Source organism: Neofelis nebulosa, chromosome 15 (genome assembly GCF_028018385.1).
Source record: "Neofelis nebulosa isolate mNeoNeb1 chromosome 15, mNeoNeb1.pri, whole genome shotgun sequence".
NCBI classification, from domain to species: Eukaryota; Metazoa; Chordata; class Mammalia; order Carnivora; family Felidae; genus Neofelis; species Neofelis nebulosa.
In genome coordinates, this window is record NC_080796.1 from 21,425,457 (window position 1) to 21,451,032 (window position 25,576).

The window sequence follows — 25,576 nt, forward strand, 5'->3', positions numbered from 1 at the left end:
TGAGAGAAAGAGAGTAGAGAGTTGCAGAGGAAGGAAGAGCCCAGATAATGAGGGGATTGGAAGTCAATCTAAAGATACCGGACTTTATTCTAACGACAATGGGAAGCCACTGAAGTGTTATTTTACTATTATTTTTTATTTTTTTTAATGTTTATTTATCTTGCAAAAGAGTAAGAGAGCACAGGGGAGGGGCAGAGAGAATCCCAAGTAGGCCCCACACTCAGCAGGGAGTCCCACTCGGGGCTCAATTCCACGACCTTGAGATCATGACCTGAACTGAAGCCAAGAGTCGACTGCCCAACAGACTGAGCCATCCAGGCTCAGTCTTATTTTATTTATTTATTTATTTATTTATTTATTTATTATTTATTTATTTATAAATATTTATTTATTTTTGAGACAGAGAGAAAGCACAAGTGGGGAGGGACAGAGAGAGAGAACAGAGGATCCAAAGCGAGCCCTGTGCTGACAGCAGAGAGCCTGTTGTGGTGCTCGAAATGAGATCAAGACTGGAACTGAAGTCCCATGTTTGACGACTGAGCCACCCAGGCACCCCCTGAAGTGTTATTTTAAAAACAGACGGACACAATCTGAATTACATTTCCATCAATGGCAACTGAAGGAGTGACATGGCTGGCCTCAGAGAAAGGAGGGGAAAGGACAATGTTGCTGTGCTCCCCCATGTCAACAGCAGGCCAACCACACTTGGAGAGTATCATCAGGAGAAGGAACACACAGCATCACTGAGTGAGGTTCCAGAAGAATCTTAATTCCCACAGGAGTCCTGTTTCTGACTTCAGACTCTTCTGTATTTATTAGCTCAGCAAACATATGTTTCTTGAGTTTTCACCCAGTGATAGTGAACAGTATAGACCGTGTACCACATGTAATTTGTTAGTACTCAGTTATCCCTGTCTTTTTAGTCTTTTCCCTGTCCCCAGGGAAGAGTTAGCTGCTGTCCACCATGGAGCTCTCTGGGCTACTGCTGAGTCACGTCTAGAGCCTCAGGCCACAGTCCACTGAGTCAGCTCTCTGGCTTAAACACTGGAAGGCCAGAAAGAAGGGTCCCTTCTGCTTCCTGTTCTGTCCTCTTAACCTCCATGTAGCTAACATGCCACACTGGGGAAAGATCATTGGAATTCTTTTACTAAAGAGTCAGGACAATTTCTGAAAAGAATTACAACACTAGAGGGACCATCATTAAAAATAATTTGAGGGGCGCCTGGGTGGCGCAGTCGGTTAAGCGTCCGACTTCAGCCAGGTCACGATCTCACGGTCTGTGAGTTCGAGCCCCGCGTCAGGCTCTGGGCTGATGGCTCGGAGCCTGGAGCCTGTTTCCAATTCTGTGTGTCTCCCTCTCTCTCTGCCCCTTCCCCGTTCATGCTCTGTCTCTCTCTGTCCCAAAAATAAATAAAAAACGTTGAAAAAAAAATAAAAAGAATTAAAAAAAAAATAATTTGAATTTCATCTAATGAGGTAAGATGCCTATAAAATTCTAACAACTTGTACAAGGAGCGTTCTCTGATTTGATTCTGCACTTAAACTTGCTCTCAAGTTTCACCCACGTCCCATTAAATCTCTACGACTGGCAATCTTACCTTTTTCTGAAAGAAATCCCAGTTCTGAATCTTTCTGTCCCGTCCATCCTCAAGGAACCCTGGTTCCAGAATCAGAGATGCTGCCAGAGGAAGTAGGAGGGATAAGGTGAGGATGAGAAAGTTCCTCAATTAGTTTCCCACACATGGGAGCTGCCAGCATGCTGGCCCCTTGATTTATTTATTCAGTGCACCTTTTGTTTTTTAAGTTTATTTATTTAGTAATCTCTACACCCGACATGGGGCTCAAACTCACAAACCTTGAGATCAAGAGCTGCATGCTGTAACGACTCAGCCAGCCAGGCATCCCTCCAGTGCTTTTCTTTCTTCCTTCCTTCCTTCCTTTTTATTTATCTATTTAATTTAATTTTAGTGTTTATTTTTGAGAGACAGAGAGAGAGCGCGCGCGAGAGAGCACGCACACGCACAAGCCGGGGAGGGGAAGAGAAAGGAGACGCAAGCAGGCTCCAGGCTCCTAGCTGTCAGCACAGAAACCGACTCGGGGCTCAAACTCATGAACCGTGAGATCATGGCTTGAGCTGAAGTCGGATGCTTAACACACTGAGCCACCCAGGCGCCCTCAGTGCATCTTTCAAACGCAAATATATATGTCCCCCCCCCCCCCCCGCCCCAGCAATCTGGTTTGAAAAGATTGTTTCTGCTAATTAGCAAGGTTCTAGTAGTATTCCCTGTGATGAGTCCCTATTCTTGTTTTTTATGGTTTTTATTTCTCCATGATTTTGCCGACATACGATGTTTGGTGGCATTATCAAAGAGCAGTAGTGGTGTTTAAAGACTGCTCTCGGCCTCTATTTCTGTTCAGGTTCTCCCAGGATTAGGGGTCATTGGGTGGGTCGGGGGCAGATATTATGATTTTTATTCCTCCTCCTATTACAGAATGAATCAAGAAGCAGGGCAGAGGGAGATGTGAAAGTATAGCATAATTCTGATAGAAGAATGCTAGAAGTTTCTGTGGGAGTTTGAGAGAGAAGAGCAAGGGGGATCTTAGTCTGAAACAGAGGGTTCCATCAGTCCATCAGTCAGTCCACTGGTAGAATCTCCAGATACTGATTGTTGGGCATCGACTTGTGCTTTTCCCTGCAACCTGTCTCCACCTTCTTTTATCTTTAGTGGAAGACCATCAGTTTCTTAAGTCTACAGATGAATTACATGTGGGAAGATTTCCTACATTTACAACAATAATATTTGATAAGAGCTTACTTTGCTGCTAGGGACTATTTTAAGCGTATCAAATGCTTTGGCTCATTTAGTGCCCACAATGCCCTATGAAATAAGTACTGTTGTGATCATGCCCAATGTTTTCAGTGTTTATTTATTTTGAGAAAGACAGACAGCGTGAGTGGGGGAGGGGCAGAAAGAGAGAGAGGGAAAGAGAGAATCCCAAATAGGCTGTCAGCATGGTGTCCAACTCAGTGCTCAATCTCCTGAACCGTGAGATCATGACCTGAGCCAAAACCAAGAGTTGGATGCTTAACTGACCGAGCCACCCGGGCACACCTGATCATGCCCCTTTTTTTTTAATTCTACTTTTTTTAAATTTACATCCAAATTAGGTAGCATATAATGCAACAATGATTTCAGGAGTAGATTCCTTAATGTCCCTTACCCATTTAGCCCATCTCCCCCCCACACCCCCTCTAGTAACCCTCTGTTTGTTCTCCATATTTATGAGTCTCTTCTGTTTTGTCCTCCTCCCTGTTTTTATGTTATTTTTGATTCCCTTCCCTTATGTTCATCTGTTTTGTCTCTTAAAGTCCTCATATGAGTGAAGTCATATGATATTTGTCTTTCTCTGACTAATTTCACTTAGCATAATACCCTCCAATTCCATCCACGTAGTTGCAAATGGCAAGATTTCATTCTTTTTGATTGCTGAGTAATACTCCTTTGTGTGTGTGTGTGTGTGTGTGTATATATATATATATATATATATATATATATATATATATATACCACATCTTCTTTATCCATTCATCCATTGATGGACATTTGGGCTCTTTCCATACTTTGGCTATTGTTGATAGTGCTGCTATAAACATGGGGGTGCATGTGTCTCTTCAAAACAGCACACCTGTATCCCTTGGATAAATGCCTAGTAGTGCCATTGCTGGGTTGTAGGGTAGTTCTATTTTTAATGTTTTGAGGAACCTCCATACTGTTTTCCAGAGTGGCTGCACCAGCTTGCTGACCATGCCTATTTTTATGATGAGAAAATTGTGGCACAGAGGAGGGACAGTGACCTGTCCAGTTCACACAGCTAATAAGTGGAAGAGCTGGAATTTGAACCCAGGTAGAACTACAAAGCTCTAAGCATCATGCAACACTTTCTGTCCTCCCCAGAGGACAGAAAAATAAGTGTGTTTTTTCACTTATTTGAATCTTTGCCATTTTCAGTAAAATTTTTACAGTTTAAAAATATGACTCTACAATTTTTTTGTTTGAGTTATTTCAGGATACTTTCAACATTTTTGTTTGTTGGGTTTTTTGTTGTATATGGTGGAGTTCTTAAAATGATATATTTTGATGATTATGAACTTTAAACTTGCCATTTTTAATGACTATGAATAAAGCCATATGTGAGTTTGAAAGCACATTAACTCTAACCACCTCTGAAAGATAGTGAGAACCTTGTGCGGTCAATTCTGCTCTTACCTGTCACACTGTCTCATGGGCAGAAAGTAGGATGTGGGCAGAAGTGTCTGGGGAAGAGGCAGTGCCAGCTGTTGGAGTCTAACTGGAAAGAGTCCATGCATGTGTCACGCTAGGGAATCTGGACGACTTCCGGTATCAAACCTTCCAACAGAAGGTTTTAAGCAAGAAAGTGAGATAATTGAGTTTGTTTTCACAAGCATGATTCTTGCCTCAGTTTGCAGGGTGATATGTGCTTGGGACAGCTGGTGGGAGGGAGAGCAGTCAGGGTGCCCTTGCACTATTGCAGGTGAGAGATAATAAGAGTGTGACCTAAGGCAATGACAGGAAGAATACAGGACAGGGTGTGCCGATGTGAGAAGCAGGTTGGGGGGAAAATCAATAGTCCTGGCTTAAACGTTGCAGAAGAGAAAGAGAGAGGAGTTGAAGTTGTCACCAGAAAGACAACTTCAAGTGAAACAAGTTGAAACAAGTTTCAAGTGAAACAGGTAGTATGGGAACCCAGGTGGGTGGGCAGAATGTGGCCGGGAAATAAGTTTGGTATTGGTTTGGCACAGGTGGAGAGTCAGAATAGCCACAGCAATGTCAAAGCATGATATAAATGCTAATGAGATCTGAAACGTGGAGCCTTCTGGTAAAATGGAAAATGGGTTTTGTGAGAGGTTTTTATGGGTTATATGGGAACATGATTGTGACTGGAGCCAAGCACTTGGGAGTTACTGGCATTTCAAGAGTCTTTGAAGGGGTGCCTGGGTGGCTCAATCGGTTAAGCATCTGACTCTTGATTTTGGCTCAGGTCATGATCTCACAGTTTATGAGTTCAAGCCCTGCATTGGGCTCTGTGCTGACAGTGCAAAGCCTGCTTGGGATTCTCTCTCTTCCTCTCTCTCTGCCCCTCCCCTGCTCTCTCTCTCTCTCTCTCTCAAAACTAAATGAATAAACTTTAAAATATATATTAAAAAATAATAAATAAATAAATAAATAAATAAATAGTATTTGAAGCCAGAGAAAAGGGTGATGTCAGTCCAGGTAGAGTTCCCATCTTTAGTAAAAAAACATACAGGACAATTGGTTAAATTTGAATGTCAGATAAACAGAAAATAATTTTTTGTGTGTGTTGCCCACATTGTGTATGGACATACTGATCCTAAAAATTATTTATTTATGTGAAATTCAAATTTATCTGGGCACCAAGTACTACATCTGACAACCATAACACAGGCTGCAAACACATGCCTGCAGGGGCCAGGAAGGCCATTTCACAGGGCGAGGGGGGTGTGAAGCATGGTGGGGAGGGGAGCAGGTGGCCCGCCTAGAGCAGCTCTGTCTGTTCTGAGAGGACAGCAGCAGTGCAGGTCTGGACGCCAGTATTGTAATGTTTCAAAACATAATAATAAAAAAATGTAGATTTTAATGTGGAATATCCAATTTTATTTCATATTTTTTGATGTTTTTATTTTTGAGACAGAGAGAAAGCACAAGCTGGGGAGGGGCAGAGAGAGAGGGAGATAGGAACCGAAGCGGGCTTTGCACTGACCGCACAAAGCCTGATGCAGGGCTCAAATCCATGGGCCTGGAGATCATGACCTGAGCCGAGGTGGGTTGCTCAGTCAAATGAGCCACACAGGTGTCCCTGGAATATCCCAGGTTTTAAAAGGGGACAACAGTGAAAAGAAACAAAAAACATTTTGAGGCATGAACAAAGCAGGTCAATGGGGTCCAAAAGGCATATCAGCCACTGGGTTGCCACCTGGGGTCTAATCTCTAGGGAGGGGGTGGGGCAGACTTTTACCCCATGAGTTACAGTGCTTTGCAGTGTGAGTACTTGGGTGTGGGGAAAGGACAGCAGCAAGGGAGTGAGTCCCTCATGCGAAAGGTAAGATGTGCAAGCAATTCCTCTGGCTGAGGCTCCACAGTCTTGCCCTTGGAGGCCTGGACAGACCCCACTGGCTACTCTCCCTGGTGCTGGGCAGTGGACAAAGCCCATGGGGCTACACCCAGTACCACCTGCTCTCGCAGGGCCCAAGGAAGACAAGGCTCTTCTACAGGCATCTCAGGGAACACAGCAGCAGCTGCTGGGGCCTTGCAGGCTTTCACCAGAAAATTGTGGGTGGAAACTTCCCGGGGTTTGCTCTGAGCCGGTTTGAGGCGTCTCAGCTTCAGACGCAAAGTGAGTGGGTGTCTCTTTGACAAGCAGAAAGACAGAAGGAAAGAGAGAACGAGAGAGGTGTTTCCCTTGCCTATGGAAACTCTATAAAGACAGAGCCGGCTTTTCTTCCCTGGAGCATTCAGAAACAGCGGTCCTGGCCTTGACATCTTCACTGGGGGCCAGCCCAAGGAACAGGCTGCCATGCAGCAGCCCCTGAATTACCCATACCCCCAAATCTACTGGGTGGACAGCAGGGCCAGCTCTCCCTGGGGCCCTCCTGGGTCGGTCCTCCCGTGTCCATCCTCTGTGCCAGGAAGGCCTGGACAAAGGAGGCCGCCACCGCCACCACCACCAACACTACCACCACCGCCACCACCACCGCCACCACCGCTGCCCCCACTGCCATTGCCACCTCTGAAGACGAGGAGGGACCACAACACAGGGCTGTGTCTTCTTGTGATGTTTTTCATGGTTCTGGTGGCCCTGGTTGGACTGGGGCTGGGGATGTTTCAGCTCTTCCACCTCCAGAAGGAGCTGGCTGAACTCAGAGAGGTAAGCTGCTGTGTGGATGGCTGTGCCCTGAAGCCACGGGGCAGGGGTTGGGGGGACTACCGGGGCCCACAGGGATCATGGTCTCACTTGCAAAGTATTTAAAAAAATTTTTTTTAAGTTTATTTATTTATTTTGAGAGAGACAGAGAGAAAGTATGAGCAGGGGAGGGGCAGAGAGAGAATCCCAAGCAGACCCTGTGCTGTCAGCACAGAGCCCAATGCAGGGCTTGAACTCATGAACCCTGAGATCACGACCTGAGCCAAAAACCAAGAGGAAGGCGCTTGACCTAGTGAGACACCTAGGTGCCCCGCGAAGTAGTTTTTAATCCTTTTTTCTTGTCTTAGAAATGGATCATTCTAGGGGTGCCTCAGTGGCTCAGTTAACTGTCCAACTTGATTTGGGCTCAGGTCAGGATGTCACAGTTCGTGAGTTCAAGCCCCATGTCAGGTTCTGTGTTGAAAGTGCAGAGCGTGCTTGGGATTATGTCTCTCCTCTCTGCCCCTCCCCTGCTTGTGCATGCTCTCTCTCTCTCTCTGTCTCTCAAAATAAATAAATAAACTTAAAAAAAAAAAAAGAAATGGATCATTCCAGTGATTCTATTCTGTAGGCAGAGAAATGGAAGCTCCAACGAGTGAAAGGAATACTTTCTATATTGGAAAGGATCGAGGCCAAAATAGGACTGGCAGTTCTGGTTCTTTCTTTCTCAGTGGGCAAATCAGTCTGCTGAACCCCTCCCTCCCTAGAGCTTAGTGATTTAAAAAAGAAAAGGAACTTTGAGGTCTTGCTTAGAAGTGAATTCGTTTAAATGACCAAACTAAATTTCCTTGAAAATACCTAAAAATATTAGAACTATTCCAAATCACACACATACACACACACAAATGGAGGCATGGTAAGAACAATTGCATGGCCAAAGTCTGAGTTAGGAAAGGTTCTGAGGTGTTTAGATTCCCTTCTCAGGTTTATTTGGTTTATTTGACAATTTTGCCTCCTTAAGCGTAAAGAACTTCATATTTATTATATATCTTTTCTCTCTCTCTCTCTTTTGCCAGTCCACCAGCCAAAAGCACGTAGCATCATCTTTGGAGAAACAAATAGGTGAGTTCTTTCATGCATGTATGTTGAGTTTCTAAAGACAGCCCTCACTGCTGAACCACGTTGGTGGAATGCCTTGAATTCCATCTCATTCTTGGATAATTGTATACTACAAAAGGAATCCTGGCTAATTCTGAATCTCTAGTCATTTTGGTTCCTTGAGCTGCCCTAAACATGAAGTGAATTTAATCATTCAAAACCAATATAACTGAATATTGCACACAATTCAAAATAATTTCCATTTGGCTTTGGAAAGAGACACACATATACAACTTTTGCCCCCTAAGCAGCTGGCTCCAGGCCTGTCCCCTTCCTCAGGGCTCCTGCTTTCCATGAACAGGGCAGTGGCTATAACTTGTAGAGAGAGGGGGGCAGGGTGGGGGAACAGACAGATGTTTCTGGGAAAAGTCTTCTCCTCTTTAAATTCTCTAAGAGTTTACTCAAGAGTCAAGCTTTATTTAAAAAAATTTTGGGGATATATTTTATAGGATATATATAGGATATACATTTTATAGGATATATTATATAATTAAGCTTTTATTTTTATTTTTATTTTTATTTTAGTTTTTAGAGAGAGAGTGTGAGCAGGGGAAAGGGGCAGAGGGAGAGAGAGAGAATCCTAAGCAGGTTCCACACTCAGCATGGAGCCCGACTTAGGGCTTGGTCTCATGACCCTGGGATCATGACCTGAGCCAACATGAAGAGCCGGATGCTCAACCAACTGAGCCACCCAGGCGCCCTTAAGTTTTTTAAAAAGTAGGCAATTAATTATCCACATTGGGGTTGATCTTTTGCATTCACTGGCAAACTTGGGGAAAGACTTTAGGCATTTTTCTAAGGCTAGTCCAACTTCCCCCACAAAGGCAATCATGAGCTACCTTCAATAATAAAGGAAAGTCCTTTATGTGAGATTCAGAGCAAGGGAGAAGATGAAAATGTTGAACACTGACCTTGTGAAGTTTTGGGATATAGTTTGGAAACTATGGACGGGTAGATTTAGGATGGTCTGGTTTATTAAACCAAGTTCACTGAACTTTGGATTTGGTAAGAGTTGGAAGGGAGCTTGGAGCAAATCTAGTCCAGTCATCTCACTTCTCAGAAAAGAAACAACATACCAGACAGATTAGGGGATATGCCCAAAACCACAGGTGTAGAACTGGGGTTGAAGGAAAGGAACACAGGCTCCTGATGCTTTGTCAACTACAGGGCTTTCCAGTATATAGACTGGCGCCTTAGGAAATAGGGAAACTTCCATCTGTCTATGATGGCCATGGAATGAGAAATAAAGATGAGAAGCAAGATGTGTCTGCAAAGACAATAGGTAAATCTCATCCTTAGAAATTGGGAAGCAAACAGAAGACAGCACTGGCCATCCAATGAGGGGAGGCTGTTTCCAAATTTTCTTATGTGCCTATTGTAGGTGACCCAAGTCATCCTACTGCTCCAGAATGTAGGCTCTTTAGGAGCCATCCTTTGGATGCTCTGGTCTCTAGTTCTAGGTCCAAGTCCCTAAGTGTTAGAAAGTCCAGGTGTATTCAAGCAGAGTAGAAATATTTGTTAGAAAAATGAAACCTTGGGAGGATTTCTAAAATAAAATAGCTTTGAAAATCAGTGGAATGTGGCTGGTGAAACAGGTCCCTAATTACTCATCTTTCACCCACTCTCTGGGATCATTTTAGTAACTAAAAGTTAAGTGAACAGATGAGTCAGGTCTACCTTTTCCAGTAAACAAGTATCTTCTTTACATCAACCCAGATGGGCCAGAGATTGGTGAATTATCCCATGGAAATCAAATTAGCAACTTTATTAATAAGATAAGAGATGCAAATTAAAACAAGAGGATACCCATTTTCATCCATCCAATTAGTAAAGATAAAAAAAAAAAAAAACCAGATTGGCAAAATGTGAGAGAAAGTTTGCTTAAACATTAGTTGACAGCCAGGGAACAGGTAAATTGCTATACCTTATCTGAAGAGCAGTTGGAAAAATGTACCAAAAATTTAAAAGTGTTCATTTGCCATGCAACCTCATCACTAAGGATTTATCTTGAGGGGCGCCTGGGTGGCTCAGTCGGCTAAGCGTCTGACTTTGGCTCAGGTCATGATCTTGCAGTCCGTGAGTTTGAGCCCCGCTTCGGGCTCTGTGCTGACAGCTCAGAGCCTGGAGCCTGTTTCGGATTCTGTGTCTCACTCTCTCTCTGATCCTCCCCCGTTCATGCTCTGTCTCTCTCTGTCTCAAAAGTAAATAAATGTTAAAAAAAAAAATTAAAAAAAAAAAGAATTTATCTTGATAAAATAATCAGAGATATTACCTAAAATCTCATAGATAAGGATGTTCATCACTTCCTTATTAGGCTATTTATAATAAACAAGTCAGAAGAAACTTAAATGCCTCTTAACAGGAGATTAAATACATTATGGTGTATTCAGAGGTCCTAATACGCAGCAACTAAAATCCATATATTAGAAGGACATTTAATGTCATGCAGATTGTGCATTCTATGTTAGAAAAACAAGTTATAAAACAGCATGCTTAGGTTAATATTGGCTATATAAGTGCATATGCATATTTTTTATTCTTAGTAAAGAACTAGAAGGACTAGTTATTTAAACATTCTTATTTGCTCCTTTTTCACTTTCCATTTTCCCACAGTTAACTCATTAAGTCTTTTATTCATTCACAAATGTTCTTGGAGTGCTTCTTATGTGCCAGGTTGGGTGCTGGGTGTTAGGTGATGATTGAGAACAAGAGAGACAAGGGTCCTGCCTGCACAGAGCTTTCAGCAAGCTGGAAATGATAAACAAAAGCAAGCAAGCCACGGCATAATTTCAAATTGTACTAAGTGCGACATAAGATAGAGTGGTCTGGAAAGTCCCCTCTAAGGAGGCGTTGTGTGTGTGTGTGTGCATGTGTATGTATGAGTGTGCATGTGTGTCGGGTGCAGTGGGAGGATAGAGGAAAACATTCCAGCAGTGAGAATGGCATGTGCAAAGACCCTGGGGGCAGGAAACATTCATCACTGAAGCGTAGGACATATTTCCAGTTTATTTCAATATTTATCCAGAAGATACTTTTATTGAGTACCCTTTATGAGAATAACACTGTACAAGGCTCTGTGAGGGATACAAAGATACGCAACATGTGGTTCTCTGTTCCATTTCCTGTCAGCACTTGGCTGAATGTCAGACGAGTTGCACAGATGGTTTGTGGTATAGGAATGTAGAGGAGACTCAGTTTTGCCTTTCCTGTTCACTAACACCTCATTCATTGTGGGTGGTCTTGGGTGGCTAGAGAGGTAATGATTAGTCAAGTAACATTCTGAGTTGACTGGGGCATTCTCATGCCATATGTGAGTCTTACAGGCTAATCACAAGGAACTTGATGTGGATGAGTGTCTTTCTATGAATCTTTCTTGAATGCCTCAGCTGAATTCATTAGCTAAGTGGTAGCTCAGTTTGATGAAAATACCTGAAGTCAGAGACACAATGTCTACTTTGGGAACTATTGTCTATTTTAACTCCTCCAATTAAATTTAACAAATATTTACTGGCTATATGCCCTGTGTCAGATAATGAGCTAAGTACTCTGGTAGATTAAATATATAGTAAGAAATTTGCCCTTTATCTGAGGGGAATAAGACAAGTTACACAGGCACCTCAGAAACGGGGAGTCAGAACTGACAAGAGAGGTAAAGACAGAGTGATTCTAGGTTTCAAAGGAAGGAGAAATATTTGATTAAAAAGGCCTAGGACGGTTTCCCAAAGAAAGAGGTGTTGTAGGTGGTATTTAGAGGGTTGATAGGAATTTGCCAGAAGGATCTGTTTGGAGGGCGTTTTGGGCAGATGGAACAGCATGAGCAAAGGCACAGGGGCTGGAAGCTGGGTGTGTTCAGGTTATATCAGAACTCGTGTTGTGCAGCCTTGGCCAATGTGAGCAAGTAGAGGAGATGAGGCTGGTCAGACAGGCAGAGATCGTGTGGCTGGGGAAACTTTTACGCAATTATATATTCAATGAGGAGCTATTCAAGGCATTTGAGATCTGAAGATGATTAATTTGGGCAGACGGTCAAATGCCACCTGGGGGGAGACCTAATGGCCAGGAGGTGAAATCACAGTCTTCTTTGCCCTCTGTCCTGAGGAGTGCTACAGACAGCAGAACCAGAGTAGAAAAATCCTAATTTGGAGTCAGGAGACCTGAGTGTCTATCCTTCTCTGATATTGAGTAGCTGGGTCAGTGCCACCCAAGTTCTAAGCTCATTTAGCCATCTATAAGGTGGAACAATAACGTCTGCTTCAAAGGGTTGTGGCAAGTTCAAATGCAGTAACTGATCTGATAGCTCTTTATAAATCAACCTTTTTATTGTTTTATTGTGACATTATAACTATGCACATGTCTATTTCAATTTGGTTTATTTTTGACGTCTTTGTTTCTGAAATACAGGTTCCTGTGAGTTCTATGGTTTCGATTTGCATGATTAGTATATGTCAGACTGTTGTCACTTATGTTTTTTAAAAATCACTTTTATTTAAATGATCTGTTCAGAGTCCCAACAAAAGAATGGTTGGTGTCTCATTTTTACATGTATTTTTCATCTGTCTATGATACAGGTCAACTCAATCCACCCTCTGAAAAAAGGGAGCTGAGAAAAGTGGCCCATTTAACAGGTCTGTATCTGGAAGGTACATGGGGTTTGGGAAAGCCTTTGACAGAAAGCTGCATAGCTGGTTGGGTACTGTGCTCTGAGGGAGTTGTTACTTTCTGGTGACAGTATTTGACACCCAAGAATGGTCCTATGTTTCTAGTCAAGTCAACCTCACACGCAGACTGAACCCCTACCGCGGTCTAGGCCATATTCTGAACTAGAGAAATGGAGCTCCACCAGGAGCCCACTCTTCAATAATTCCAAAGAACTGTATGAGATTTGGGGCATGGGCATAAGAGGTGAGATCTGGGAAGGTGGGGAGTAAGTGCTTTTCTGGTTTTCTGGAAGGGCCTCACCCTGCTTTCTTCAAGAGTAGAACTGGGAATGAAGAGAAAGGCCCAGTCCTGGCACTGCGGGACTTCCTGCATGTGGTCACGTAGTGGAGTGAAATGATTTGATAACAGTGTGGTATGGGCATTTCCAGGGTATAGTCCATTAACATCTGAAAGTGGAAAAGTATCACAGAAACTGATGTGCCACTGCCCCTGGAATTATTTAGGCAGAGGCTGTAGAATGATCCAGTTTGGACCAACAGATATTCATTGAACACATGTTGTGTGCCAAGTCTTGGGGACATGTAGATGAATAACACATGGTTCCTGCCTTCAAGGAGCTTAAGGTCTAATAGAGAAAGACAGGTACATAAGCAGTAATGTAAGTACTGGGGAGTGTTCTCTGGTGAAGGTATGTATATACAGCTGTGGGGACATAAAAGAAAGGGAATTTTAGCCCAAAGTAGGGGACTGAAGACTCCTTAGTGTAGGCAAGGAGTTGGACCTGGTGGTCCCTAAATATTCTTCCCAACTTTAGAATTTCAGAGTTCCTTGGGTTTGGCTTTCCTCCTCACTGGGGGGACCTTGAAGCCTAGAAGTTTTGGTGTTCTGACGACTATAGAATCTTTGTTCCAGAGAGCTAAAATAATCTCAATAATGTCCCATTGTAATTGACTAGCATATATATTATTGTCCCAGTTGTATAGATGATAAGCTGAGGCAAGCAATTTAATGGAGGTGTTGAAGGAATTCAGTAATGGATCAAGTCTGACCCATTGGCCTGTTCTATATGGGCTATGTCACTTTGGTTATATGCTCAAGGAAAGGCCCACAGTTTTTGCCTTGGAAGCTTCTTTTGTTGGATACATGAGCATTCCTGGCTGAACACTCCTCTCTGATTTGATTTCAGGCAAGCCCAACTCAAGATCCATCCCTCTGGAATGGGAAGACACATATGGAATTGCCCTTGTCTCTGGGGTGAAGTATAAGAAGGGTGGCCTTGTGATCAATGACACTGGGATGTACTTTGTATATTCCAAAGTGAACTTCAGGGGTCAGTCCTGCAACAACCAACCCCTGAACCACAAGGTCTATATGAGGAACTCTAAGTATCCCCAGGACCTGGTGCTGATGGAAGGGAAGATCATGAACTACTGCACTACTGGCCAGATGTGGGCCCGCAGCAGCTACCTGGGGGCAGTATTCAATCTCACCAGTGCTGACCATTTATATGTCAATGTATCTGAATTATCTCTGGTTAGTTTTGAGGAATCTAAGACATTTTTTGGCTTATATAAGCTCTAAGAAAAGCACTTTGGGATTCTCTCCATATGGTTCCTTGTTACAGGCACTGAGAATATGATCTTGAATGAGAGTCTTCTTAAGCCCACTTGAGGTCAAGTGAGAAGACATGAGCCAAGTAGACCTTGAGACTACAGGGTCCAGCAGGTCTACAGTTCCTCATCTCACTGTAGATGTCCATCTGTCTGGTCCATGTGCCAGACAGGAGGGGGAATATGACTGAAGAACATGAGACTCTCGCTGCCATGTGAAGATGCAGAGGCAGGGAGAAGCAGCTATCAAGGTGTTCTACACTCATCTTAAGTGGCCAAAAGCATTTTGGCCCATTGGAAAGGACAACTAACTCACCTCTTGGCGTGAGTTTACTGTCTACCTCAGGGGAGGCCGCCTTTCAGATATATGGATGTGACATGAGTGTATAAGGGATGGAAAAAGAAGACTAGGCTTGCATGATAAGCTAAAGAGATGAAAAGGCCAATGTCCCATTGGCAGCATCTTTATTTCTTTTTTTTTTTTTTCAAATTTTTTGGTAACGTTTATTTATTTTTGAGACAGAGAGAGACAGAGCATGAACGGGGGAGGGGCAGAGAGAGAGGGAGACACAGAATCGAAAGCAGGCTCCAGGCCCTGAGCCATCAGCCCAGAGCCCAACGCGGGGCTTGAACTCACGGACCGCGAGATTGTGACCTGAGCTGAAGCCAGACGCTTAACCCACTGAGCCACCCAGGCACCCCGGCGGCATCTTTATTTCTAAATGCATAGCCTGAGCTACCAGGTGATGCTAACAGAGTAGAAAGGGGGATCTTTTGGGAAGCTGGTCCTTTCCCTACACAGCATGTACATTTTCAGTGCAATTGTAGAGGTGTGTATGTGTGCACACGTGTGTGCGTGCGTGTGTGCGTGCATGCATGTGCACATGTTCACATGCATGTGACTAGAAGAGTTACCTAAGTAGGGACAATGTGGAGATTGGAAAGGATATGTTAGGAAAACATGGGTCGCATTCAGTGGTAGATTTTGAGTACTTCTCGGCAACGAACTCAGCTGTCCTCAAAATAGTCCTCAAGACTCTTTGATTGTCAGCTGTTGATGCTGTTTTCCTATAATATAATCAGTATTTATATACATTTTGTGTATTTTAATGAAAAGAATACATGTAATAAAAATTACATTTTAGAATACAGATAAACATTATGAATGTGCTTTTTGGAAATCACTAAGATTTGGATTTTTTCCTTATTATTTCTCTCCTCCATGGCTTCCTCACTTATTTTGACTTAAGGCCAAGTTAAGAAGAACTCACTGGGGTGAGAAGAACTGTGGAGCAAATCTGTCATTGCCAGATATCCCTTTCCCTCAGCCTATTTCCCATTATCCAAAGTTTTCATTACCTATGCTATTGCCAGTGTTAAGCTCATCCAACTTGCAATAGATTTGATGACAATTTCCCCCCACCCCCCAAGGGGCAGAGCCATACCAGAGTGGAAGGGGCAAGACTTTGGACTGAAAAACCTGAACTTCAATCTTTGTTCCTCTACTTACTAACTGTGTAATCACTAGGCGAGTCACTTGACCTCTCTTGGACAAAAATGGATGATATGTACATAAAGTATTGATACATGGCATCTGTCTAAACAATGGCATCTATCTTTATTAATAAGCCACTCTGTGAGAGGCACTTCATGCTCCAGAAGAAGCCATTGACCTGAGGGATCCATCCAAACCCCTGGTCTCTTACACTGTTCTGTTCTTCACTCACAATGACTTTTTCCTATTTTTTTTTTCAACTATTCACTACCATGGCTTCTCCTTAGACTTTGTTGTTAAAAATTATGGTATTTCTTGGAGTGCCTGGGTGGCTCAGTCAGTTAGGCGTGCGACTTTGGCTCAGGTCATGATCTTGTGGTCGCAAGTTCGAGCCCTGTGTCAGGCTCTGTGCTGACCGCTCAGACCCTGGAGCCTGTTTCAGATTCTGTGTCTCCCTCTCTCTGACCCTCCCCCCATTTGTGCTCTGTTTCTCTCTGTCTGAAAAATAAATAAACATTAAAAAAAAACACTTTTAAAAATAAAAAAAAATTATGGTTTTCCTTTACAATTTGATTTCTTATTTTCACAATATCACCTCTTACTATTACAGCTCAACTGCTTCAACGTTTTCTCTCCTAAAGTATGTATATTTTTACCATATTGAGACCTCCAATAAACTATCATTCCTTACATATCCATCAGCTCCTTCTTTATCTTTACTCCTCTCTCTGATAAGCTTAGATTCTACCTTTATCAGGACAATCATTATCTTGGAAAAATTTTCAACTCCAGAATATTCTGCTTCCTTCACTGTATTCTCCTTGCAAAAATCCCATTTTCTTTAAGCTGGCATCCTAAAAGCTGAACATTGCTGGAGAAAAATTACCCAAACAGACAGATTGGTTTATTTTTTATCTATTGTCTACTTAAATAGATTACTCTTTATCACTGATTTATTTCTATCTTTTGATTGATTTGAATAAGCAATACACGGATATAATACAAATGTTAAATAAAAGGCACACAAGGGTATAAGAATGGAAGTAAACCCTCTTTTCATTGTGCCCCACGGTCCCATTTCTGCCCACAGAGTGTATCACTGTCTCCTTCTGTAGCTTTCTGGAGATGGTCTATATGTAAGTATGACATCACTTTATATCTGGGTTTCCCAACCTTGGTTCTATTGACATTCTGAGCTGGATAATTCTTTGTTGTGGGGGTTTTCCTGTGCACTGTAGTATGTTTAGCAGTATCCATGCCCTCTATCCACTAGATGCTAGTAGCATTGCTCCCTCCTCCATGTGTGATAACAAGAATATGTCCAGACAATGCCAAATGTTCCCAAGCTGGGGGTGGGAAGACATAATCAGCTCTACTTGATTGAGAACACTGCTTTGTATTAGTGGTCACATATCATTTAATCCTACCTAGAACTTTTTCTTCTGTTCCCTGCCAAGCACATTTTTCCACTGTTTGAAACAATTATGTCTTATCTTTTCCTCTTGCAAACCTGCCATATCACCTTCTCCCACTATGGAACCTCACTTATACCACCAGAACACAAATCACCCACATCTGCATGATCTCTTTCTTTTATCCTTATAGTGGAGGAAGAGGGCCATCTTTTCGTTTGTGCACTAGACCCTTTTCCTCTCCCCTACTTTGCCTCTTTAAAATTGTTCTTTCTTCTGGATTCTCAAACCATCACTGTCTATGAAATGGTTTCCATCAGCATGTACATATGTTCAAGTATCCTTTTTCAATAAAAGACAGCCCAACCCAAACTAAAAAGATCCCAAACCTTTCTTTACCTTTCCTCTTCTCCAGTGATGGCTGCATTTCTCATTTTCCTGGTAGAGACAAACATCTGAGAAGGTTGTCTCCACATACACGGGCTCCATTTCCTTAGCCAGGAATGGCCTTCTTCAGGCTCTTCATGTAACTGACTTCTTATCGTTCAGGCCTTAGTTTAAATGTCACCTCCTCAGACCATTTCTAGAGCCTCCTCTTTTTCTCATTATTTTATTGCTCTCTAGTTCCTTCTTAGTAACTAGCATAACTTGTGGTTATGTTCTTTATTTGACAACTTTCAAAATATCTGTTTTTTCCAGTAGAATAAAAGTTCCAAAAGCAAAACCTTTTCTGCTTTGTTTACCACTGTAACCTCATCACCAAACCCAGTGCCTGGCATATATTAAGAGCTCAATAGATAGCTGTTGACTCAATAACCTTAATTATAAAGCAAATATTTCTCAGTTTGGGGCATATGTGTATGTTTCTCAGCCTAATGAATATATTCACTACTAGTCATAGTATTGTTTCATGAATGTATGTGAGTGTTTATCCAGCTTTGAGTAGGTTATCTAATGGGAATTTGAGGCTACAGATGGAAGAAATCGTGCATCCTAATTCTTAGCACTGGAAAATGAGAAAAATCTATTTGGTGTGTGGCATTACCAGGAGTTATTCAGGAGACTGTTGAGGGAAAACTGCTGGGTAACTAGGCTGAACTTGTCCCTTAGAAGATGTTCAATAAATATTTGTTGAATAAATTAATGAACAAAACCAAAGATGCATGCTGAAGTGTGTCACCTGCTCTCCTTAAAACTCTTCTGTTGATTCATCTGCTTCCTGACCAGTACGTCATGGAGAAAGTCAGGGAGGTATATATTCACCCTTCTTTTGGCTGCTTGTCTGTATTCCTAGCCCTCATGATGAAACCCTCCTTATCCCTTTTCTCCTCTTTTGGCTCCAAACATCAAGTACACCAGTTCTAAGCATAATGGGAAGTTTACTGGACCTTTTTTTTTTTTTTTTTTTTTTTTTGAAATCAATGGACCCTTCTAGATAATGGTACCAGAGCAAAAAGGAAGTAGGAATGGCACTGGGGCATCCTGAGAAAACATAAGGCCATCAGCTAGTAGTGGTATTACTGGCACTTTTATCCCTCCAAGTCTAAGCTCTATTAGGATGCCTTTGGGATTTTCTGAAGATAAAGCCATAACTTACCATGGTTTAAGTACTTGTTCCAGGAAAGAGATGCTAACAGTTCCTTCAGGAATCTTGAGTTATTTTTCTTTACCTCTGTAGGAACATAAGAATGCCAATATATATATATATATATATATATATATATATATGTGTGTGTGTGTGTGTGTGTGTGTGTGTATATATACACACACACACACATATATATATATATTTTTTTGATTAGCTATATATATATATATATATACACACACACATATATATATATATATTTTTTTTTATTAGCTCACTAAAATGGGATCTGCCATTGTTACTTTGTGAAATGATAGACTCAAAGTAGAACACTTAAAAAAAAAAGAAGATGAAGATTACTTCTGGTTCAGTAGTTTGAGGTTTTCTTTCTTTTCAAACAACCAAAACCACACAAAACCCGTGTTTTTCCTTAGCCCCCCAGAGTGGTGACCTTGTATTCTCTGAAGTAGGTTTTGACTTACCACAGCTTAGTAGGAAAATAGCTCTACCAGGGACCATCATTTTTAGTGTGGCTCATTTGAACTGATAGATCATTGGAAGAAGAGCACTAGAGAGAGAATCCTGACCCCTTCGAGCCAGACTGTAATATTTCTGTAGGGTTAAGCCACAGATATTTGCAGGTCCTTATCTGAAAGCGTGCCAGTTGTATGTTAAATTACATTTTACTAAGGGGTCTGTTTTAGTTCTGGTATTAGTAGAGATAAATTTTTTACTTTCTGGTTTTCTGTTTTGTTTTGTTTTGTTTTCCCCTTTGCCAGGGTTTTGAGTCATCCAGACAGAATGAGGTGATCCTAGGAAAGTAGAATTAGAACCCCATTCCTTAGGGTCTTCAGACTGAGAAATGAACCTTACACAGAAATATATTTTTTAATTTTTAAAAAGTTTTATTTATTTATTTATCTATTTATTTATTTATTTTGAGAGAGAGAGAGAGTGCACAAGCAGGGGAGGGAGGGAGAGAGAGAGAGAGAGAGAGAGAGAGAGAATCCCAAGCAGGCTCCATGCTGTCAGCACAGAGCCCAACGCAAGGCTGGATTCCAGGACCCTGGGATCATGACCTGAGCTGAAATCAGGAGTCAGACTCTTTTTTTTTTTTTTTTTTTAAATTTTTTTTTTCAACGTTTTTTAATTTATTTTTGGGACAGAGAGAGACAGAGCGTGAACGGGGGAGGGGCAGAGAGAGAGGGAGACACAGAATCGGAAACAGGCTCCAGGCTCCGAGCCATCAGCCCAGAGCCTGACGCGGGGCTCGAACACACGGACCGCGAGATCGTGACCTGGCTGAAGTCGGACGCTTAACCGACTGCGCCACCCAGGCGCCCCAGGAGTCAGACTCTTGGGGCGCCTGGGTGGCTCAGTCGGTTAAGCATCTGACACTTGATTCTGGCTCAGGTCATGATCTTGTGGTTTGTGAGTTCAAGCCCCATATTGGGCTTGGAACCTGTTTGGGATTCTCTCTTTCCCTCTCTCTTTGCCCCTCCCCTGCTCACAAGTGCTCGCTCGCTCTCTCTCTCAAAATAAATAAATAAACATTAAAATAATAATAAAAAAAGAGTTGGCCACTTAACTGACTGAGCCACCTAAGCACCCCCAGAAATATTTACACTATTGATGGTAGCCAGGAGCCTTTGGGATTCACCTAAGAGCCAACCAGTTTTGGAAATACAGACGTCTAAGTGGGTATTCTGCTCCTTACAGCTCACCCAGAAGATAGGAAAGCATCGCCTCAGCGATGACTTTCTCACTGTTGCCAAAACTTCCTCCTTCCAACTGTTTATCTTCAGAGAGAAACACAAGGCAGATATCTCTTCTATCCCATTTGGAAGCTCCTTCAGCTCTATGGGATCATCTTTTCTTCTACATCTCAATTGAATAACATGAAGTCAATATCACATTCTGTGGGAAGTCAAATCTTCTCTCCAAGTTTTCCGAGAATTTCAGGGAGGCATTGTCTTGGGCAGCCCACATTATAAAAAGTCTTTTACGAATAATATAAAGCAACTGCTCTTTCAAGGCAGAAGCTTTCATAGCCACATTTCCAACACGTGGAACACATTTCTAACACATCCTTAATTTGAAAACTTCCTGGTAAGGGGCTTGCTGAAATGTAAGGGAGCCTATAACTGCACTGGACTATACTACATTTTAGAAAGTTCTTTTTCAGATTTAGTTGAAATCCTCTGCATTGTAAGTTCCCCACATTGGTCACAGTTCTTTCCTGCTTAATATTCCTATAGTATTTTATAACATAAAGTTTCTCATGTACCTTATCTTGTTTCGTTTTCATTACAACTTCAGAAGGTAGATAGTTGTCTTCATTTTATACACAAGAACAACTGAGACACTGAAAAGTTATGAGCCTTGCTTAATGTGACATGACCAATTAGTGGTGGAGCTGAGACTAAATCCCAGTCATCTAAAACCTTACATCTTATGTTCTTTCCACATGCAGAGAGATTTCTTAGCACTGATCATGGGACCCAAGATGAGTCTTATTAATTTTCAGTGACTCCTTATCACTTTGCATTTTAGTTTAAATCTCACTTTGGTTAATGCCCACATTCTGCATAATATAATAAATATAATATAATATAAAACATCTTTGATACCACAACCCTAAAGAGGTCATAGTTGAAATTGTTCTTAGATTCTTTTTCTTTCATTTCTTCTCTCTACTGTCTTTTATCTGAATCACCCCTATTGCTCATCTGCCATCAGTGGCCTCAGTTTTAACAAAGTGAGAAGGAAAGAGATTGAACTTGGAGTCAGAAGGCCTGGGTTTGAGTCCAGCCTCTGCTACTCAACTAGCTATGTGTGTGACCTTGAGTAAGTGACAGGGAATATCTTGAGATTCAGTTGTGTCCTCTTAAAATGAGGACACCAATTCCTATTCTTATGATTTTATAGGAATATTGTTAATGCTAAATGGAATGAAGCCACTTTGTGAGGAATGGTACTTCTGAAAATAGGTCAGTGGAGTTGTTATATTCCTCAGCAACTCTCCTGATAAACTCTTTACCTTTTGTTTTGTTTTGTCTTTAAAGTAGGCTCCATGCCCAATGTAGGGCTTGAATTCATGACCCTGAGATCAGAGTCGCATGCTGTGCTGAGTGAGCCAGTCAGCCATCCCCTGATAGAGTCACTGTTAAAAAAAAAATTCTTACTTGCTGTTTTAGTTTGTACAAAATCAATCACCCATAATCCTATAATATTATGTATGAATGCCATCAAACGTAAAAACACCAGTTAGAAACAACAGATAAAGATTCTGAGGTATAAAAATAAAAGTATAATATCTTACATTTTCATAGCCTTTAAAACTTTTCTCACATGACTTTTGCTTTTATTTTTTTTAAACATATAATGTAATACACATGAAAGCAGTTGGCATGTGTCAGCTTCTCTAGAAATGTTAACTAAATATATTGAATACCTTCTGTGCTCATTATATTTACAGCCTTGTGTGATGCCATTTTGGTGCCTATGTTTTAAATCATGACATATAATTAAATAGGGTACTGTTTAAACATTTGCCTGGGGAGAGAGAATACTTTATGTTCTTTGTTGTCCTTATATATAGTTAAAACCCCCAGCTTAACCTGGGCTTGTCTTGGGAGATATGAGCTGCTTAGGGAATCCCCCCTCCTCCAGCTGCTCATTACAGAAGGGATAGAACTTCTTGGTTCTCATGTCATAGCCTTGGCTTTCTGTGGGTAAACCACTTCAAAGAGTGTGAGTTAGTAAGAGGCACCATTGATGTTATCGAACTCTGAAAGTGTCCACACATGTAAGGCACCATATACTAGATAAGCACCTTTGCAAAGGAGACTGGAGAGTCAGATGGGCATCTATTGTTATCTCGAATACTTCTCTGGGTAAGGATCTTTTAGTTTCACTTGGTTTAGGTCTTAGTTTTCTCACACACACAACCCTAACACCACACCCGCACCACTTCCAGTCTGTGGAAGGGAACTTGGTGCACATTTTCTGGAAGGGAAGGTTCTAGAACTTGTTCCTGATTGGAAGAGAAGGCAGGTGGAAGATTCAGGAAGTTACAAAGGTCTCTGGCTTTAAATAAATGAACTACGATTCTAGAGCTTCATAACAGAGATTAAAGATTGCAGACTGAAGAAATTGGAGGTTCCAGTAACATGAAATGTGTTCTATTCTCCTCACTGTGTCTTCATTGAGAAGAAAAAACAGCTTTGACTCAGTAATGAGCAAGAGACACAGAAGTGTTAAACAGAACTCTAAGGTGTGAGCTGCAAGGGAAGATATTTCAAACCTCAGCATCCTCTTTGCATCGTTTGGGTGGGTTGTGTTCTGGTCTCTAAGAAAGTCTGGAGGCTGCTGCAGAGTTCTGGGAAGGTGGCAAAGAAAAGACTGCAATGCAGGGAACTTTAGCACTCTGTTCTTGGGTTACTTGATCGTGTTGACTGGTATAGCAAATTGGCTCTTTCTAACTTTCCAGAAGAATGTGAAAAGACTTCTCTGCTCTGGGAAGTGAGTGGAGGTGCAGTCAGTAGAGGAGGTGGCTGGATCCACATTTGAAAGGAAGGTGAACTTGGGGTATGTTTTTTTCTGCCCTACCTCCAAGCCTACACTGCCATACTTTATGGCTTACAAAATGGGTAAGAATATCAACTTATTTAAAAATAACGGGACATTTATTACAGGACTTATTCCTGCCCTAAGCCAATCCATGAAGTCAATAAATAACAATAATAGTTGCAATTTATTGACTCCCTTTTTGTAAGGATTATGCAAAGCATCTTAGATTTATTTTTACTAATCTTCAGAACTCTGTAAGTCAAGTGTTACTAACTCCATTTGGTAAGTGAAAAAACTGATTTAGGTTCAGAGAAGTTAAGTAACTTTCCCCAGGTCACAGGGTAGCAGAAACAGAATTCAATACCAGGCTTTTTCTGAACCAAGGAAACTTACCTAAATCAGGTTCATACTCCCCCATTATAATGTCAATATTCTTTTTTTTTTTTAAGACTCTGTAATTGAATCAATGCATTTTTATTTCATAGGAAAAAGTGACTATCTTTCATGAATAGGTACCAAGATCATGAATTCAGTACTGTTATTCTTTTTTTAAAAGTTTATTTATTTATATTTGGAGAGAGAGAGAGAGAGGCCAGGGATGGGGCAAAGACAAAGAGAGAGAATCAAAAGCAGACTCCCCACTGTCAGCATGAAGCCTGATGCAGGGCTAGAACTCATGAACCCTGAGATCATGACTTTGAGTTGAAACCAAGAGTTGGGTGCTTAACCGACTGAGCTACCCAGTTGCCCAGTACTGTTATTCTTTTTTTTCCTGATAAAAGCTTGAAATGGATATTAGACACTTCACAATTTATGATGATTAATTCTATAACAATAACTTGTCTTACTCCCATTTGTGTTTTTAATTTTCTATAAATATATATGCTTATATAGCAATGTTTAAAAAAATAATAGGCAACTATCACAAACTGTATGCCTTTTTTTCGGCAGGTGGAGAATTCTGTTCTGACAGAACTGATAATGTCAATATTCTTCATTCATTCTACAAATTTTTATTATCTTATCGAGAAAGAGAGAGAGCACATGAGCAGGCGAGAGGGGCAGAGGCAGAGAGAGAAAGAGAATCTCATGCAGGCTCCACACTCAGTGTGGAGCCCTACTGGGGGCTGGATCTCAGGACCCTGGGATCATGATCTGCGCCAAAATCAGGAGTCTACTGCTCAACCAACTGAGCCACCCAGGCGCCCCTCTACAAACATTTACTAAGCACCCACTAGGTGCCATGCTTTGTTTAGGGGATACAGTGGTGTACAAGACAGGTAAGTTCCCTGTTCCTTTAAACTTATGTCCTAGTTAGGGGCAGGGATGGTGGTGGTAGTGGAGAAAATTAAAAAAAAAAAAAAACAAAAAACAAGCAAAAAAAATACACAAATTACACTTGATAAACACAATGTAGGGTATTAAAATAAGGTATTGAGATAGAGACTAGATAACTACATTAGAGGGAAGGCCTCTCTGAGGGGGTGCCATTTAATATGACAAGAGGCACAAGAGGTGCCATTTAAAGTGACTCTCGATCTCTGTGGTGAGTTTGAGCTCCACCTTGGGCACACAGATTACCTAAAAAAAAAAAAAAAAAAAAAAAAAAAATATATATATATATATATATATATATATATATATATATATATGAAATGACAAGAGCCAGGAATACAAAGATTAGGCTAAGAAGGTCTCGGGCAGCGATGACAGCCTGTTCATGTTATTTTGGACAAAACAATGCACAATGCATTATTGTGCAGGACTGTAATGCACATAGCAATATGCATAGCAGTTTTAAGTGCTTAAGGGCCGTTAAGTTCCCTCATTACTGAGACAACTGTCAACCCAACTGAACAGGTAAACTCACACAAATTCAAGTCTGCAGAAATACAGTTGATTGCAGAGCTGCAGAGCAATGGCTATTGTCAAAGGCGTGCCGCACCAAGCTCCAAGCGGTCCTTTCAGAGTTTGAGTCAGGCTGCATTTATGGGGCAGAGTGCAAAGAGCGGGAAGTCCAGTCAGAGTCCAAGCAGTACGTTCATTGGCTTAAGGATGGGGAGAGATTCTGGGCGGATGCTCATTGGTCAAGAAGTAAGCGTCAGTCTGCCATAAATCACGCATCTACGAACCTCAGTCT

The 25,576-nt window shown here is 41.6% G+C and overlaps 1 protein-coding gene and 1 long non-coding RNA gene across 2 annotated transcripts; one reads left to right on the forward strand and one right to left on the reverse strand.

Moving 5' to 3' along the window:
• Positions 1-1,555: 1,555 nt before the first annotated feature.
• Positions 1,556-25,576, reverse strand: LOC131495655 (uncharacterized). The gene is made up of 3 exons (XR_009254048.1): positions 25,307-25,576; positions 18,874-18,948; positions 1,556-1,678 (listed from the first exon to the last, which is right to left on the reverse strand). It is a non-coding gene; the product is annotated as an uncharacterized LOC131495655 (long non-coding RNA).
• Positions 6,076-18,622, forward strand: FASLG (Fas ligand). The gene is made up of 4 exons (XM_058700673.1): positions 6,076-6,966; positions 8,019-8,064; positions 12,669-12,725; positions 13,946-18,622. Exons 1-4 carry the CDS (start codon positions 6,616-6,618, stop codon positions 14,338-14,340), a joined length of 849 nt encoding a protein of 282 aa, XP_058556656.1. The 5' UTR covers positions 6,076-6,615; the 3' UTR covers positions 14,341-18,622.